This window comes from Pteropus medius, unplaced genomic scaffold, assembly GCF_902729225.1.
Source record: "Pteropus medius unplaced genomic scaffold, Ma_sr-lr_union100, whole genome shotgun sequence".
In the NCBI taxonomy this organism is placed as follows: domain Eukaryota; kingdom Metazoa; phylum Chordata; class Mammalia; order Chiroptera; family Pteropodidae; genus Pteropus; species Pteropus medius.
Window position 1 is genome coordinate 7,358,456 of NW_024344437.1, and position 18,553 is coordinate 7,377,008.

An 18,553-nucleotide genomic window follows, 5' to 3' on the forward strand; every position below is an offset into this window, starting at 1 on the left:
AGAATTTGGACGCTCTAGATCAGCCACAGACTGCAGCCAGGATGGATTACTGTGAATATCAAAGGTAGATATTTGGCATATAATAAGACAGACCGAGAGAGCCGTCCAGTGAAGTTTTTTGGGAGTTTTTTTTTTTTTTTTTAGGTGAGGAAACCTTTGTTTGACCTCACAGGTTGCAAGGACCTTGTCATCTTAAAATCCCTTCTCCTTCCTCTTCCTCTTCCTCTTCTTCTTATTATTATTATTTACGCCTACAGCACCTGATCTTTCTAGGTGGTCTCCCATCCAAGTACTAACCAGGCCCGACCCTGCTTAGCTTCCGAGATCAGACGGGATCGGGCTTGTTCAGGGTGGCACCGGTGAAGTTTGAATGTAGAGCTATACCAAGTCGGACTCCGCTGGCGTATTTTGCGTTAGAATGGGCGTGCCGTCACTTCCAGACACTTACTTTTGATTTTCGTTTGGGTTTCGATTCGTTAAACATGCAACAACGTGACCCCCCCACACACACACTCTCCCCAACTATCGTTTCAGGCGACGCGGGAAGCCATCACTCAGCACTGCAGTGACCTCGGCAACCTGCTGGGCAAGGAGAACGACATGGCTCTCATCATCGACGGCCACACCCTCAAGTACGCGCTGTCCTTCGAGGTCAGGAGGAGCTTCCTGGACCTGGCACTCTCGTGTAAGGCCGTCATATGCTGCAGGTAGGTGTGCCCCGGCTGGGCACGGTTCGCCTTCTGACCCATCTGTGTCCTGCGTTTAGAGAGGAAAGGACAACACAGGGGAATTCTGGGGGTCAAGTTTCCTAAAAACAGCAAACCAAAAATACAGATTTAGCTGTCCATTTACAGATTTCGGGCGGTTAGTGGTGAAGGTGTTGTGTGTGTGTGTGTGTGTGTGGGTGTGTGTGTGTGTGTTTTAATCTGGTGTTTGTTTCTCGTCTTCTGAGAAGATTAAAGGAGAGCCAGGGCCTCTCGTCATTGTTACACCAGGGGATGACCCGGAAGCCCTCTGCCTCAAGCCGGTGAGGGGAGCTAGACAGGTGCTACTGCCCACTGCCCCCCGCTTTCTTGGTTCTGGGTGGCCGAGCACAGCTTCCGGAGCCCATGGGTCTTCGCTGCCTCTGTCTCAACTGCAAGGTGTTTCTTTACTGTCAACGGGGATTTGTCACTTTGATCCCCGCTGTGCCAATTTCTGTGTTACGACCTAACCAGAAGGCTTCGCTGGCTTGTCGTGAAATCTGGGGAGCCTCGCAGGGTGGGCGTTGTGTCTCAAGGTCCAGTTCTGACAGGGCTTTGAAAGTCCGAATTATAAAGAATTACATAGCAGGCCATGTGCCCCCCGCCCCCCTCAGTGGTTCGGTAGACAACCTGAAAGGTGACAGGAGAGCTTCCTGTTCCTGCAAGCACTGCCGGATGGCACCTGGGCCGGGGTTCGATCTCCGTTAAAGTTGCTGGGTCAATAATCTTATTGTGCCTGCTCTTATGTGTTGCATTTATACCTTTTTTTTTTTTTTACGTTGTTTTCTTTGATATTTTCTCAGAAGCCAGTTATCGGAAATGCTTTTAACTTCCTCATTGCTTTAGTCTTTTACAAACTCCTCCTGTGGGTTCACGCAAGGTCCCTTGAGAATAGCCAGTTGTCACATTGACAAGATGGCTTTGCCGTTTCTGCCTTAGGAGGCCCCGGTGACATCATCGGCCACGCTTCTCCTTCTTTCTGCCCACACCTCTGTCGACACTCCCATTTGGGGTGCCCAGCAAGTCTGAGCAGGAGCCCACTGCCCTGACTTCAAGATTGTTGTCTCTCCCAGGTGTTCCCAACCTCACCGTCCCCCGCCCCCACCGGTTCCAACATGACACCAAAGATTCTGTTCCCATTTCCCCACAAACACACCTCCCGCCCGGAACCCGGAACTGTCTGCCTTCACATAACCACAGTTCCGTCTTTCCATTCTGCTGTCCTCATCGCCCTTCCTAATTAGGAATGTGCCCCCCAAGGCCGAGGACAGCTGGTATGGCTGGCCGGTGGGGCGTCCTGGCGGACATGGATGTTGCCCTCATGGCGGTGATTGTAGGGCATTCGAGGCTGCCAGGAGTGGGGACAAATCCAGACACGGTTTAAACAATGAACGAGAACTCTGTCCCTGTTAGGTCAGGACACTCGTGCAGCTGTGAGGCCCCTGGGGGACTGAGGGACGACTAGAGCGTCTGGAAGTGAAGTGCCGTGCTCCTGGCTTTGTGACGACCTCCCTCTCTCTTTTCTTTAAATAACTTATTGAGATATAATTCCATACCATGCAGTTCGCCCATTTAAAGGGTATAGTTCAGTGGCTTTTACTGTACCAGCAGAGTTTGGTAACCATCACTACAACCAATTTCAGAATATTTCAGTCACCCCCAAAAGAAACTCTCCTATTCATTATCAATCAATCCTCATTGTCCTCTGCCTTCCGGGCCTCCCACCCTCAACTACTAAACCACTATTCTGCGTTTTTGTCTCTATAGATTTGCCTGTTCAGAATTTCCCATGAGTGTGATCTGACTGATTTATTTCACTTAGCATAGTGTCTTCAAGTTTCATCCCGATCGTAGGATGTATCAGTAGTTCATTCCTTTCTATAGCTGTATAACATTCCACCGTATGGATATACCACATTTTATTTATCCATTTGATTAACATTTGGATCATTTATACTTTCTGACTAGGATGAGTAATGCTGCTGTGGCGATTCGCGTACGCATTTTTATGTAGATGTGTGTTTTCATTTCTCGGAAGTACTTATCTAGAGGAGAAAGTGCTGGGTCAAGTGGTGACTCTGTGTTTCACCTCTGAGGAACTGTAATGCTGGTTTGCCACGTGGCCACACCTTTTTCTGTTCCCACCGGCAGTACCTCTGTGCTGACACTTGTCATTATCTGTCGTTTTGATTGGTTAGCCCAGTGGGAAACAGCATCTCATTGTGGTTTTGCCCTGAGTTTCCCTGATGGTCACTGATGTTGAGAATCTTTCCATGTGGTTATTGGCCATTCGTGTGTCTTCTCTGGAGACATGTCTGTTCAAGTCATTTGCCCATGTTTACGTTAGATAATTTTTAAATTATTGAATTGTGAGAGTTCTTTATATACTCGATACAGGTATCTTATCGGATGAATGATTTACAAATATTTTCTCCCATTCTGTAGGTGGCGTTTTCACTTTCTTGATGGCATTGTCTGTTGCATAAAAGATTTTAATCCCGAAGTCCAATTTGTCTGTCTTGTGTTTTGGTGTCATATCTAACAAGGCCTCTTTTTTAAGCATCTGACACTGTGCTTTCTTGCTTGGATTCCATTTGGGTGGGTCAGGTTAGGGGCATGCAAATGGCAAGAAGGGTAGAAAGACGGGTGAGGAGGTAATTTTTTCTCATAATTCCCCCTTCATGTCTACGTTGTGGTGCCCGATTTCTGTGACGTCCTCAGCACAAAGGGTTGTTACTCATCCCACCCAGAGCCAGGAGTCATAGTGAGAAAGCCACCGTCCCTGCCAGCTGCCACGTTGGTCAAGGAGGCGTCACCCTGACTTGTCGGCAAAGCAGAAACAAGCAACAGCAGCAGAAACAATAAGGAGCAACACGGAAACGTCTGGTAAACTGTAAATCAAATCGAATGTGCTCTGACCTCATGGTTTTTCAAGGAAATCAAAACGAGTCCGTTTGGACTCTCAGGGGAGGGCTGAGAATGCCTTCCAGGGTCTCCATGCTGTTTTTTCGCCAGGTGCTTGATACGAAAGAAAAACATCTTTTTTTCCCCCCTTCTTACTTTGGCTGCTTTCAAAGTGCTTTGTGTGTCACACTTTAAGCCTTCCAGGAAGGGGTTCAAACTGGAATTGGCACAGAGAGAGGAAATTTCAAATTAAATACTGTTACTGTCTACAAAATAGAAGCACTAATTGGGAAAAGGAATCTAGGATAACGGACCAGTTACCAATCCAGGAGACATTTCTTGGCTGATCTCACACTTAAGATTTTTAAAAAAATGAAGTTAACACATACTTACAAAAAAGGAAAAAGCACTGTACACTTCAGATGTGCTTACTTCTCACTGAGAATTTAAACTGAAGTTAAATTGAATATGTGACTTCAAACATAAAGTTTACCCGAACTCTCACTTTTCATCTTTAAAATGTAATGGTTATAAAAGTTACCTTTTTCTCTAATCATAGAAGATAATTTATTTTTGAAAATAATGTTTCAGTGAGTTCAAAAAGCACCGTCTCCCTTCGGTGTTGATTCAGAGACTGCTGAATGCTATATAAAAATGGATAAATACTTTTAAACTAAAACATGATTTAGGCAATGAAAAGAGAGAAAAATGTAAGGATTCGTCAAATAATTTGCCAAGATTAGAATGAAATAATTTTGCTAATTACACATTGTTATACTCAGAAAAAAATTTTTTTTTTTTTTTATGTAATTAAAATCCTAGAAGGATCATAAAGTTACCAGTCAGTCCTCCACTGCAGTCACTGCTCTGTCTGGCAGGGACATCGCCACCTTATTTGATCAGGTGTAAAAGGGGTCCGATAAGATTTTTTATCGTGGGCTTGATATTTGCAATATATATTCCTGGGTGTCATGGGAGAATAGAGACAAGACAAGACATGGTCTTTACCTTTTAAGAGCTGATAACGAATGAGCGGATTACAGCTCTGCCTCTCTGCATCTCGTGTACGCCCCAACTCCTCGAACCAGGCCCTCAGCGAAGCTAGCAGACCCCAAATCTCCAATAACCCCATCTTGCCGTGAGCAGCAGGCTCTCGATTTCATTCTGGATTCCTTCCCTGCATTCCGTATCAGAGGCTGCCCCTTAGACATGCTTCTGTGTCTGTTATTTCTCTCTCTTCTCCTTAGTCACGCAGCTCCCTCATGGGCTCTTCTGGTGGCCTTTGAAAGGTTGCTTTCCCAAGTTTTTGCCTCTGGCCCTTTCTCATTCCCACTTTCTATCCTCTCCCTGGTGCCTTCCATCTGTTCTTCTGGTCTTGTCTGTCTTCTACGCTAGTGATTCTCAGCGCCAACTTTACAATGAAGCATCTCGAGAACTTTATACAGTTTTTATTCCTCAAAAAATGAAACCTTATCATTCAGCAATTCCACTCCTGGGCATACATCCCAAAGAATTAAAAACAGGTAATAAAACAAGTACTTGTATGTGTATGTTCACAGCAGCATTATTCACAGCAGTCAAAAGGAGGAAACAACCCAAGTGTCCACTGGTGGATGAATGGGCAAACAAAATGTGGTATATCCATACAATGGAATATTATTCAGCCATAAAAAAGGAACGAAGCACTGATACATGCTACACAATGATGAACCTCAAAAACATACATAGTGAAAGGAGCCAGTCACAAAAGACAACATATTATATGATTATATTCATATGAAGTATTCAGAATAAGCAAATCCATACTGATAGAAAGCAGATTCGTGATTGCGGGGGTGCTGGAAGGAAGAGAAATGAGGAGCACCTGTTTAGAGTCCAGGGTTCCCTTTTGGGGATGATGAAAGTCTTTTAGAACTAGATAGAGGTGATGGCTGTACAGCATTGTGATATACTAAGTACCACTGAGTTGTTACACTTTAAAATGGTTAATTTAATGATATGTGACCTTTACCTTAAAAAGTATAAATAAATGAATAAAAGAGTTCATCCACTTAAGTAAAAAGTTTATTGAATGGAAAGAAATGAAGTGTTGAATGAAAGTTGTGCTCCTTTGAATGAAATCAAACGGAAAAGATTCTGATTTCTGGGCCCCATCCCCAACAATGAAATCAGAACTCCGGGACCTTTACAAAGTCCCCCATGTGATTCTCACGTGCAGTCAGCGTTGAGGATAGGTGACCTCCCCATGTCTAGCATGGCCCCTTTCTCAAGCTCCAGATCTGTGGACCCGTCTACATCTGGGGCTTGTCCGCACCGACATTCGTTAGGGACCTTACATTCAGAAGGTGTAAACCGCGTAGTCACACCCCTCAGCTGTGCACCCTGTGGTTCCTCCGGTCTCTGAGTTTCCTGTCTCGGTTGTGGCCACTGCTGTCCTCTGGGTCGCCAGAGCCTTGACAGCACGACAGATACAAATTTATACCTAAGGAACTTTTAGAGAGACCGGACCCTATAAGTAAATTATTATATTGAGGTCAGAAATTGCAATCTCTTAAGTTGTTGATCCTTGATAACTGTCATTTTTGTTTTCATAAATGAGGAGATAAAGGCCTCAGAAAATTTACATCATCTAGCCCATTGCTTGAAACATTTTGTCTGATATCTGAACACTATCTGGGCCTCTGCTGTCAAGTTGGCTGTGTTAGCCAGTTCATACTCACATGTTTGTTACTGTTAATACTTGGAGTCTCTAACAGAATTTCTTTGCTTTTAACTTATTTTTTAAACAGAATTTGTTGAAACCTATTTAGCATAGAGTCATGTAGGATTTGTCATTCTCCGAAGAGGTAAAAATCATGTAGAAAATGTGTAAACCATTTTCAATATATTCAAGAAGGAGCTCTCTGTTCCGTCTTCCCTGATTCCTTTGCTTAAAACTACCAACTTTCATGTTTTCTTGTTTTTTTTTTTCTTTTTACTTTGAAGGTATTTTTGTCAAAACAGAGATACATTTTATAGGCACAGACTCGAGGAGGGCGGGGGACATTGACCCCTTGAGAACATCCAGACATTTTTAAAGTTCATGTATATCGTCAGGAAAAGAATCATGAAAGGATCATCAGGGTCCCCCGCGAGGAAGTCGGTGGCCGGCCGGCCCTACCACAGCTCCCATAATGCAGGTGATGCTCATGCCCCTGGGGCCGCCATCTTGGCAGACGTGATTTATGGCTCTATGTCCCTGGGCAGGAGACAGAGTGAAAGGAAAACAGCACGGCAGGGACTTCCACCGGATGTGCAGATTAAGGGTGTCGGAGGCATCGTTTTTTTGTTTTTTTTTTTTTCTTGCATGTGTTCAGACTTCTGCCTTTCAGGATAAACTCAGGGATAAACATGTGTAAACCTACTATGATATCACGGAAATAAAGACAGTCAAGAGAAGAAGGCAGAGTGGGTACAGTGAGGGTTTCTAAACACTTTTTGTGTTTATTTTTCTAACTCTAAGAGTGCTTAATATTTCTTATAGAAAAATTGGAAAATACAGATAAGCAAGAAGAAAGAAAACAGCATTCACCACTCCTCCAGCTAGAGTTCATCACAATTGCTATTTAAATCTAGATCGCTTTCAGTTCAAATATATTTTAGTGGAAGAGGGCTAGACAGTTCACAATACATGAAGTGAAAAGGTTATAAACAGTTTATGTCAAATAGTAATAAAAAAGATATCTTTTAAAAGCTTAATAGTGTTCTGTTATGTGAAAACACAATAATTAGTTTAATTTATTCCTAGTTGGATATTTAGGTTAACAGAGGTTTTTTTTACAAATATAAATATCACTGTAAGATTTTTATAGCTAAACCTTTGTAAAGACACCCAATGATTTCCATAAAATAATAATGTATTCAAGAGTAAGCAGCATAGAAATTTGCAAAAGGATTTGTGCCCTTAGCCCTTAGAAAGTGAAATTATTAGACTTAGAATGAGAGAGAGATGTGGTTAGTAGCTCACTTTCTGCTGGGACGAACGTGTTCTCCTCTGGTTAGTAATCGTAGTCTTACCAAGAACGGGAAACAGTTGAGAGATAATTTGGGAGCAGGATACTTAACATGAGCAGCGTCTAAAAGCAAATTAACACAGACTGCCCTACCAAACAAAACTGCCCAGCATTTTAACACACTGACAGTATATTCTTCCCATGGCTGGCTCAATCTTCTACTCGTTTTCTGGACTCTCTTAAGCCTTGACTCATTTATATCCCCAAACCTGTACATCTGTCCTGCCTTTAAACTACTTAGCATAGAAGAGAACTGGCTCTTCTGATTTGGTCTCCAGTTCAGCTTAGCTTTTTACATTAATGGGGTGTGATGGATAAATAAGAAATCTCAGAATGTTATGCATTTTGTGTGTGGTATCTTTTAGCCTGTGAGCCACACATAAGAATTATATCAAAACAGAGTTCAGACACACTAATTAGAATTGTAGCACCAATGGTGTTTTAGTTGGCCTCCTCGTTGGTAGGGATCCAATCGCACACGTGCAAAAACAAAACTTTTCTTTAGTTTCTTTCAGATGTGATTTCTCAGCATCATACATGTTTAGCTGTAAGTCAACTTCCTCCTTTGACACTCTATTTCAGAGAGTATTATTAACTTGTCGAGGTTGTAAGCCTATCCTTGGGTTGTTTGTACTGTGGCTTAGCATGCTAGCATGCGTTTGCCCATTTGTTGATTAAATGCAATTAAGATAGAATTCATTTTTGGACAGGTATTCTTTCTGTTTGTTTAGCTCTAAAATGAATGCTATTATTTGAACGATTACAGCAATTTTATTTGGTCCTGACTGGCCTTATTGTTCTCCTGCTAAAGATGAGTATGCCCGGATGTAATGGTTCTTTAGCACCGTGTTGGATTAAAGCAATTTTCAAAAGCCCAAAGTTTAAAAACATGTTTCATCACCCTCAGGTATTACCAGTACTTCTGTAGAATGAAAATTAGATTGATGACAATTTCTTAGCTTATAAAAAAAATAGCTTATTGTGAAAACTGGCATATTGGAGATTTGGGGGTATCAGTTCATAGCAGACAAAGGAATCCCTTTCTAGGGAATTATTTCTAGCTTAGGGGAAAAAATTATTAAACTTTTTGATATCAAAGCTAATTTTGATGATGCCTTATGTTTAGAAGTGGAAGACTATTTTTATCTTAAAAAACTGTCACAGGAAATAATTTATACCAATTACTCAACAAGATCAACTTTTGACCATTAGGGATTTCTGATATGTTTTGTTTCCCTCCAGCTAAAAGTTACATATCATAGCTATTTATGTATAATTCCTTCAGGTGAGAAATGGCAAAGTGAATTAACCTGTCCTGAACTAGCAAAATAATTTGATAGGGAGATGTAGTACATGAGTAAGATGCAGGCAAATATTTTAGTATAAGACTGAAAATACAGGAAGCTCTCCCTTAAGAAAATCTGCTAGAAATAGGAAACATAGTCAATAATATTGTAATAACTATGTATGGTGTCAGGAGGGTACTAGACTTAGCAGTTTGATCACTTCGTAAGGCATATAAATGTCTAATCACTACGTCGTACCCCAGAAACTAATATAATATTGTATGTCAACTGTAACTGAAAAAGATTTTTTTTAAAAAAAAAAGAGAAAGAAAATCTGCTGTAAGTAATCAAAATTAAAAGGCAGCACTTACGGCAGTGATAACATGACAGAAATATTTACCAGGGAGCATTTAATAATAGGGTTTGTTCTCTAAAATACGCAATGTCATTGGGAGCACATCTCTTGGGAAAGCTTTGTGTTTCGGTTATAAAGCTGGCGCTAAATCGGCTTTCTCCTCCAGTTCCCTCTGAATGGTTCCGACACGTGTACATGGCAGCAGTTCCCGTCCGTTGACGATTGTGACTCGAGTGTGCCCGTGCGGAAGCTCAGACGTGAAACGGCCAGTGGAGGTGACACGGTCCCCTCCTCTCCCAGCCGCGGTCTGAGAAGCGGGCGCCGGCGTCTGTGTGGCCTGTCAGCGCGTGGGACCCGTGCGGGAGGCCGGAGGCTCACAGACGTGGCGCTTTCCACGTTTTCTCCACGTTTTCCCCTCGCCCCCCTCTCGCGAGTGATTAATTCATTGGCGTCTGTCGCTTTCGACAATACTGTTTGCCAAATGAAAACAGGGTGATGTCGGGTCGAACTGTGGCCCAAAATTCCGAAGTAGAAGCCCACGATCTTCAGCATCTTTCTACTGCAAAAAAAAAAAAAAAAAAGCAACCGGAAAGAAAAGAGTCAACCCATGGAATATGTCATGAATATTTATGTCCCCGAGCCGTGCCTTGTGATAGTATTTGTACTTAAAGTGCTTTTATTTCTTTTTCCTGTGAAGTAGTTCAGAATGTTTCATAAGTACAAGAAAGTGTCATGTTCATTTGGATGAGGAACAAATTCCACTTCCTCCGACAATGCTGACACCTTTGTGATTGGGAGTATGCAAAGTAGCTCTTAGGTTAATGGGTCCCGCAGAATATTATGTTTTCCGTTTTCCTGTCTATACCTGTGACTCGTTCCCTCGTTTATCACCCCCTGAACTATCGACGCTTCCTCTTTCCTGACTTTGAATTCCGGCCAGCATTCCTCCCATGGCTGGAAACCGTAAGGCCTTTCCATCCGAGAAGCACCGAGGTCAGAGTCAGCAAGTACATGGGGGCCGTAGCCTCCTCCGTTTTGTTCTGCCTCTTCCAGCTTTAGTGAGACATAGGTAGCCACAAACTGCACAGAATTGACATATTCGAGTGGCCAGGTTTGGCCCTCCACCCCCACAATCCAGGTAGTAAACATACTCACTGCCTCTGAATATTTTCTCGTGCCCCTTTGTTTTTCTCCCTTCCTCCCCGCCTCCCCCCTCCACCCCTCAGTACAGTAAGACCACCTAGCATGAGATCTTCCCTCTGAATGTATTTCAAAGCGCACACTACCTCATTGCCAAGTACAGACACTGTTATGCAAATCTCAAACTAACGCCTCTTATTAGAACCATCACTTTATACCCACTGAAAAGCAGCTCCCCATTTTCCCTTCCCCCCTCCCCTGCCGTCTACTGCTATACCTTAGGCTATTTCAGATGCCTCCCATGAGAGGACTCGTGCAGTGTCTGTCCTTCTGTGACTGACTCATTTCACTGGGCACGTTGTCTTCTGGGGACGTCAGTGTTGTCACAGTGGCTGAAAGGTCCTCTGCTTTAAGCCTCTCTGATCCAGTTTAACTCACTTCACTTCAGAGAGGAAACAGATGACAAGAGATGAGCGTTCGAGTGTTTCGTTTCTTAGCGTTCTTGATGTGATATTTATGTTTAGTCCCACTAAGGGCTACAAGTAAATTGTCCACGGGAGATACATCAGGTGGATGGAGCTAACTTAAGTTTGCAAATCTCGGAAGCCTGGGCTTGGTTCGAGTTTTATGACTGGTGACTTCTAAGCTTTATTAGCACTGTCATCTGCAGAGCTTTGCCGGGTCAGCAGAGCTTCTGCTGAAAGATTTGGTTTCTATTGTTTCTGGTTAATCAGCTAACTGAGCTCTGTCAGAGTTTCAGGGCTGAGCTGTTCCCAGTGGCTTAGTTTCTGACAGGCCAGCAAATGAGGGAGACACAGGCAGGCAGGCAGGCAGACAGACAGCCGCTCTTTCCCCCGCCGTCCCATCGAAATCTTGACACCTGGGTCATCCGAGAAGAACAGAGCAAGCATTTTTCTCTCCCTAAGCAATTCTTCACAGTGGTACCCTTTCCTCACTTGAACATACCAGTCATTAAACACCAGAGTAAATATACCGGCTTGAAGATAATCCTTCCACAAATACACAAGTGCCAAGTTAAAACCGTCTGTCCATCGGTTGTGCGTTTTTCCTGACGTCTGTTTGTTTTCATGGATAGGCAGTGTTTGAACATACTGGAGCTTGAGAAGTTAGGACTCCTCTGGTATCACAGTATTTTCTCTATTTACAGATAAGTGAACCTTAAGTTCTTATTTTTTCTTTACAAAATCATGATGATGACCGTATATTGAAATATTTTCCCAAAACATAAAAAAACAACAGTAAGGGAATATATGTTTATTTCTAGATAATTTCACATATGGGTAAAGATACATGTTTAGTGTCTTTTTTTGAAACCCTGAGGTTTTACATCAAAATATGAATTTTGAAGTAGTCTGGGAACAAATACAAGATGAATGTAGAAGGCAGTGAAGTCTTTTTTAAAAAGGGAAAAATAAACGTTGAATGATGTTAATTTACTCTAATGACACTCGAGAGATCTGAATTTATATTTCTGTATGGCCGTGATTGTATATTGACCCATGTAGGTGTAAACATAGCTACTTAAGAATAATAAACAATGAACGCATTAGGGCCAGTACCAACATTTCGTGAAATATTTATAATCAGAGAGTCAAAGATGTAAGGCAGGAGTTTGCTGTGGTCCTATTTGCATTTCCTTTTTTAAAAAACTGCTACCAAGAGTTTTTAGTGTGACTCTGTTGTCCAGTGTCTTGCAGTTCTCTGTTTCTACATAAGACTGTCCCGAGCTAAAGATTTCTTCGGATTAAGCGTCACATGTGTTTAGATAACGGTGGGAGGAAAAAGAGGACTTTTAAACCTCTTCGAGGCCTACTTAAGATCGATTTCGTCTGACGGATTTGACCCTGTTGTTTTTGTGGGATAAACCGGAGTCAGTGTGATTGAGCAGATCACCGCATCACCACCAGGCAGCTCCCAGGACTGCCCAGCTCTTCAAGGTGACCCAAGCTGAGCGAGGGTCTACAGTTAAGGTTGACGAACACGCAGAAACGGTACAGCCTCTGCCTGCCACAGGGCTCCATGTGGTGGGAAGACCCAGATAGGAACACGGAAGCAGAATTCGCAGTGTGAGGTGCTGTGAAAGTCCCATCTGGGGAGAAGAGCGAGCCTAGTGAGCTACGCCCGAGCGGCAGGCGTCCGGTAATGACATGAACACTCCGATCGTCACTCTGTCCAGACCCCCTGCAAGCACGTAACATCTACTGCCTCTGAGAATCCTTAAAGCAGCCCCGGAGGGAGGAGGGAAACGCGTTATCCTGTGGCATAGCAGAAAGCTGGGGCGCAGAGGACTGGGAACGAGCCTGGGGTCCCGTAGCTCTCGCGAGCAGATCCGAGGTTTGAACCCGGCAGTGAACTCCAGCGGGCACGAGGAAGGACCTTCAGGACAAAGGCCAGGAGCCGGCAGTCCTGAGCAGGCGAAGAGGGCGCGCACACGTGTCGGGCAGGCCGCGAGCACATGTCCGCGAGGTGGGAGGTCCCGACGGCACTGAGGTTTAGCCTCAGCGACGACCTCAACCAGGTGGGAGACTGCGTCTGACACAGAACAACCGTCGGGCTGAGTTTTCAGGTTCTCTGCAGTGGACCGCGGTCCAAATTTGTAGTCGTGAGGAGTTCAAACCAGTAACTCTCAGTAAGCGGACGTAGCCACGGTGGGCAGGATGGGGAAGAAGCAATGGCGCCGTAGGACAGGCCATGTCTGAGGGGACAGTGCAGGCGGGAATTACCCTCCAGAATCTCGAGGTGCTGCGTCATCTCCAGGTCCGGTGCAGCTGGGTGTCCCCCAGGTCCAGACTCCTGCAGTGACAGTCCATCACTCTGTCTGAAGCTACAGAAAGGGCTTCCTTGTTTATTTACTTTATAATTAGTTTACTTTACGGAATGGCCATTTGTGACCCGTCACTTTAGTTTGTGCACTGCATGATGAAAAAGAGAGAAAGACTCAAGGACACAAACACAATTTCCCTTGGATTACGTTCTGGGGGGCAAAAAGCCTAAACATAATATGACTTTAGAAAAAACATGACACAACACATGTAAAAGATGAGGACGGATTGGAAATGAAATCTGGTCAAGCTGCAAAGCCCCAGGTTTTGTGTTCGGAGCTGGCCTAACCGGAAGTTTCCTCAAGAAGGCGGGTTCCCTTTGCATCTTGCAGAAGGTGACGGATGCTTTTAAATAGGGCGAGAGGCAAATACTTTCCTTCCCCCGTGAACCAGGCTGGCTTTAAGAAGAAAACGATTTTAGAGGGAATGTAAATCACAATCGAAGCAACCTTGGATGCTAAACAAGGCCGCCATCTTCCTTTATAGGACAACTGTGTGACCCCTCTTCTCCCGCTGGAGAAAATGCAAATGCCTTGTCGGCTTGGAAGAGGCACTTCCTTTTAAACGTTAATTTTCTTGACCTAGAAGGTAGTGCGGAGAAGCAGCCTCTCCTGTGTCAGCTCAGTTTGGTTCTGTCAGGTGTATTTACCTGGCTGCCGTTTCACCTCGGGCTTGCGAGCCGGGCCGATTCAGCACTTCCCCCTTTAGGAAAGGTTCTTGAACTCCTCTCAGCTGGCACAGAAACCACGAGGGTTGTCACCTTCGAGGTGTCGAGGTGGTCTTCGTTAGTTAGCATTGCTGCCCCCAGAACTCCAGATCCCAGAGTCCCAGCCTTGCAGGAAACTCCTCTTCCTCGCTCTGCACTCAGGTGGGGAAAACTCAGTCTCCCTCAAGGTGACCAAGAGGCAGGGCTTTGGGTGTTAAGCCCCTCCGGGCGGGATCCAGTGCTATGGATTTGCTGAAATGCGAAGGACTGCCAGGGACTCCAGGATACGTAGGAAAGATCTAAGCGGCTTGTCGCCCAGTGCTTTGCCTGAGACCAAAGACATAGTGAAAGTAAATCTGATACTGTGTTACAGACTCGTGTCCTCCTAAAACGTGTATGTTGGAACACTAACTGCTAATGTGAATATTTTCAGAAATAGAGCCTTATAGAGGTAACGAAGGTAAAAATGAGGTCATAGGGGTGGGGCCCTGATTCAATAGGGTTAGTGTCCTTATAATAAGAGACAGTGGAGAGCTCTCTGCCACATGAGCACAGAGCAAGAAGGTAGCCGTCTATAGGCTGGGAAGGAGGCTTTCCCCAGAAACCAAGTTGGCCAGCACCTGGTCTTGGATTTCCAGCCTCCAGAATGATCACAAAATAAATTCCTGTTGTTTAGGATACCTGGTCTATGGTGTTTTGTTACGCCAGCCTGAGCTGACTAAGCTTAGGTTTCCATGCTGCCCAAGCTAATTAATCAAATTCTCGCCATAGCTATTTTTAATCAGCTGGAGTTACCTTCATCAACTCTGAGTTTGTGTATGTAAAAGGATTGGGAAGAAGCGGGTGAGTGGTGGGTAGGCTGAGTAGCAGATGATAGCCTTAAAAATACTTTCTTGCAAAATCAACCTGGGAATGCTTCGTATTTAAAAATTTGCCATTCCAGCAAAGGACAAGTTATTTCATCTGATGGAAGCAAAAGCGAATGTAAGGGATATCTTCATGGAATTAAAACTTGAATACTGTCTTTAGCTTCCCATACCAACCTTCCCTTAAAACTATCCTAAGATTAACTTGATATATTTGGTTTTAAGGTAAGTTTAGCAACTTAATCCCTAAAAAATATAGATGGTGATTATTTTACAGAATTTGCTCCTTTCCCCCAAATGATGTCTGTTTCTCTTTTCCTGAATTCCCAGCTCTGTTAGTTCATTCCATATTTCAGTTTGGAAGCAAGTTTTAAAAAGCAGAAACCGCTTCTTCTCTTTATAACCTAGAAGGCATTTTTACAACTCTGTCTAACAAATGTCATCATTCTCACTAAGTGCGCTTTTTTGATAGGGCCAAGAGGCACGTTTTATTGGCTTAGCAGTTTTTACCAGTTTATGTGCATTACGCTGTTCGAGCATATCTTTATGTCTTCATGAAAGGACATTGATTTAGAGCAAATTTCTATCAGCCCACTTTTCAAAATCCTGAAGATAATCGGTATTATTTTGAGTGCTCTAGCCTTCACGTAGATATTATATGGGGGGGAAAAAAAACCCACCCCATTGCCCTGAGCTAAGATTTTCAGCCAAGATCCTGGAAGAGCCCAGCCTGAATCTAGTAGTAGTTAATGATTCATAAATTTTTCTGCTTATACTTTAGTATTTTTTCTGTGTCTTTCTCAGCAAATTTAGATGTCTGCTAAGAATGATTTCAAATATAGGTCACAGTGTTTCTCGGGATGAGAATCCAGCTGAAATCTATCCGCATGTATGCTGAACGAATTCGAGGTGTGTGTTACAGAATGTTCCCTGCCAAACACCTCCCCGAGGCTCCTGACGTGTCGTGGGGATGTGGCAGTGTCGGGGAACAGATCGGCACGGCCCTGTCTCTGTGGGGCTCCTGGTCCAGGTAGAGGAAGAGCAGGACAGTGAGAACTATGTGGCTTGTACCGTGAAGTATGAGTGTGTCACGTCTGCAGATGCTTTGGTCTCCGGTAGATTGAATTCTTAAATAAACCAGCTCTTCTAACGCTGTAGGCGGAGGTAGATTTCTTTGGCTGCCCTGACTGTTCAGCTTGGATTGGCCCAGAGTGGGGTTAAAAGAGAAGCTTGTGCCTCTGCTAAAAACCTTCTGGTGGCTTCTCACACGTCTGAGAGGAACATGAAAAGGCCTTAGTGGGGTACCGTTCCACCTTGCTTACCGTGAACTCCTTTCTGTTCCCCGAGCGGGCTCGCCAGCAGGCTGCCGCCTCGGGACCATCATGGGATGCATGGGTCCTTCAGCCAGACGCCAAGTGGCAAACACGCTCCCTCGATTCAGGTCTCCCAGTGAGGCTGTCCTTGAACCTGGCTCAGTCCATACCGCTTCCTCTTTCCTTAGCTCTGTTTTCGCTTGAGAGCGCGTAGCACTATGAGACATACGGAACTTTTGTTTTAATTATTGATCACCTGTCTCCAGGAAGCAGAAAGTAAGTTCTGTGAAAGCAGGCATTTTGTTTCTTTTGTCCTCTGCTCCATTCCCAGCACCTGAGGCGATGTCAGTGCAGGGCGGGGGTGGGCGGGGGCGCTCGATAAATTTTTGAGAGTGAATGAATTGGAGTGGTGCCCTCCTTAAACAACACCCTTCCCGCGACAGTTACTCAAGTTATGCTGAAAGCATCGATGATGTAACAATGGAGACGAAAATGTGTATGCTAGCAAAGTCACCCCTTTTCTCCTTTCATTATTTTTCTAATTCGGGGGCACCTGCTTATCTGTTATTATCTGCGTATTTTCTAATTCTGGGCTACCTGCGTGTAGGAAATTGACCCCCATGTGAGAGACTGCAAAGCCCTTGGAGGAGGCAGAGAGCCCTTTGTCTGTGATTCTGAATGCAGAGTGCTCGTCGGATCTCCACTTGGACACTAGAATAGAAAGAAAAAAAAGCGTTGACTGGAAATTTGGATAAACGCTTCCTTTAAAAGTTATATAACTTGTTTTTTGTTTTCTCATTTTCATGTGCCTTCTGAAGGGTGACTGGCTTCATTTACAGCTGTTACTACTGAGTGCTTTCATAAAATCAGTCCACCGTGCTCGTGTTGATTGTGCACCTACTGTGTGTAGGCATTGTTTTGAGGGGAGTGATGCGAGATCAGACTGGAGAAACGAGGGAAGGCCAGACCACGTAGATCTGTAAGTTGCGTTGGAATCTGGACTTGATCCTCAGGACGATGTGAAACCTTTGAAATTTTGAACTAAGGAATGAGGTGATCAGATATGTTTTTCAATAACAGCCTTATTGAGATAAAGTCACCTACCGTGTAATTTACACATTTGAAATGTACAATTTTATCATTTTTAAGATGTTCACAGATGGTGCCACCGTAGTCCATATTAGAACATATTCATCATCTCTCCCCCGCCGCCAAATGCCCTGTACTCATTAGTCACTCCCAGTTTCTCCCACCCCCCAGCCCTAGGCAACCACTAATCTATTTCTGGCTGTATAGATTTGCCTGTTCTGGACATTCCTTGTAAATGGAATTATTCAATATGCGGTCTTTTGTGACCGGTTTCTTTCATTTATCATAATGTTTTCAAGCGTCATCCATGTTGTGGCATTTCACTTCTGTTTTATTGCCAAATAATATTCCATTGGGATATACTACACGTCATTTGTATATTCATTAGTCGGTGGACATGTGAGTTGTTTATGCTCTTTGACTGCTGTGAATAATGCTTCTGGAACATTCGCGTACAAGTTTTTGTGTGGGTGTGTGCTTTCAGCGGTCTCGAGTGTGTACCTCAGAGCGAAAGTGCTGGGTCATATGGTTACCCTGTGTCTCACCTTTTGAGGAAGTGCCAGACTGTTTTCTAAAGTGATTGTGCATTTCGCATTCCTACTAGCAAGGTATGAGAGTTCCAACTCTGCCACAACACTTGTTATTATCTTTTTTATTATAGCATCCTAATTCATGTGAAGTGGCATCTCGTTGTCGTTTTGATTGGTATTTCCCTGATGACTAATGATGTTGAACATCTTTTCATGTGCTTATTGGCCATTTGTATATCTTCTGGAGGAATATCTACTCAGATCCTTTGCCCATTTTTTTGGTTGAGTTGTCTCTTTATTACTGAGTTGTAGGCGTTCCTTATATACTCTGGATACGAGTTTCTTATCAGGAATATGATTTGCAGATATTCTCTTCCATTCCGTAGGTCGTCTTCTCATTTTCTGGATGGCATTGTCTGAAGCACAAACATTTTTCAATGTAACGAAGCCCAATTTGTCCCCTCATTCTTTCGTTGCTTATGCTTTTGGTGTTTTGGTGTTTTTCCTGATGTAGGTCCTGAAGATTTACTCTTCTTTTCTTTTCTGATAGTTTTACAGTTTAGCTCTTACATTTAAGTCATCGGTCCATTTCGAGTTAACTTTTGTATATGACGTGACGTAAGGGTCCAGTTTCATTCTTTTGCATATCCGGTTGTCCCGGCACCATTTTGTTGAGAGACTGTTTCATTCCCGTTTGAAGCGTTGGCCAGATTTCTAATTTTAAAA

The 18,553-nt window shown here is 43.8% G+C and overlaps 1 protein-coding gene and 1 pseudogene across 1 annotated transcript in view; one reads left to right on the plus strand and one right to left on the minus strand.

The window, feature by feature from the left end:
• Nucleotides 1-18,553, plus strand: part of ATP8A2 (ATPase phospholipid transporting 8A2) — a 236,978-nt gene that overhangs the window by 159,599 nt on the left and 58,826 nt on the right. The window contains exon 25 of the mRNA XM_039873056.1: nt 535-707. Within this exon, the coding sequence (XP_039728990.1) occupies nt 535-707 (173 nt within the window). The remainder of the gene's footprint in view (nt 1-534; nt 708-18,553) is intronic.
• Nucleotides 249-367, minus strand: LOC120610703 (uncharacterized; annotated as a pseudogene).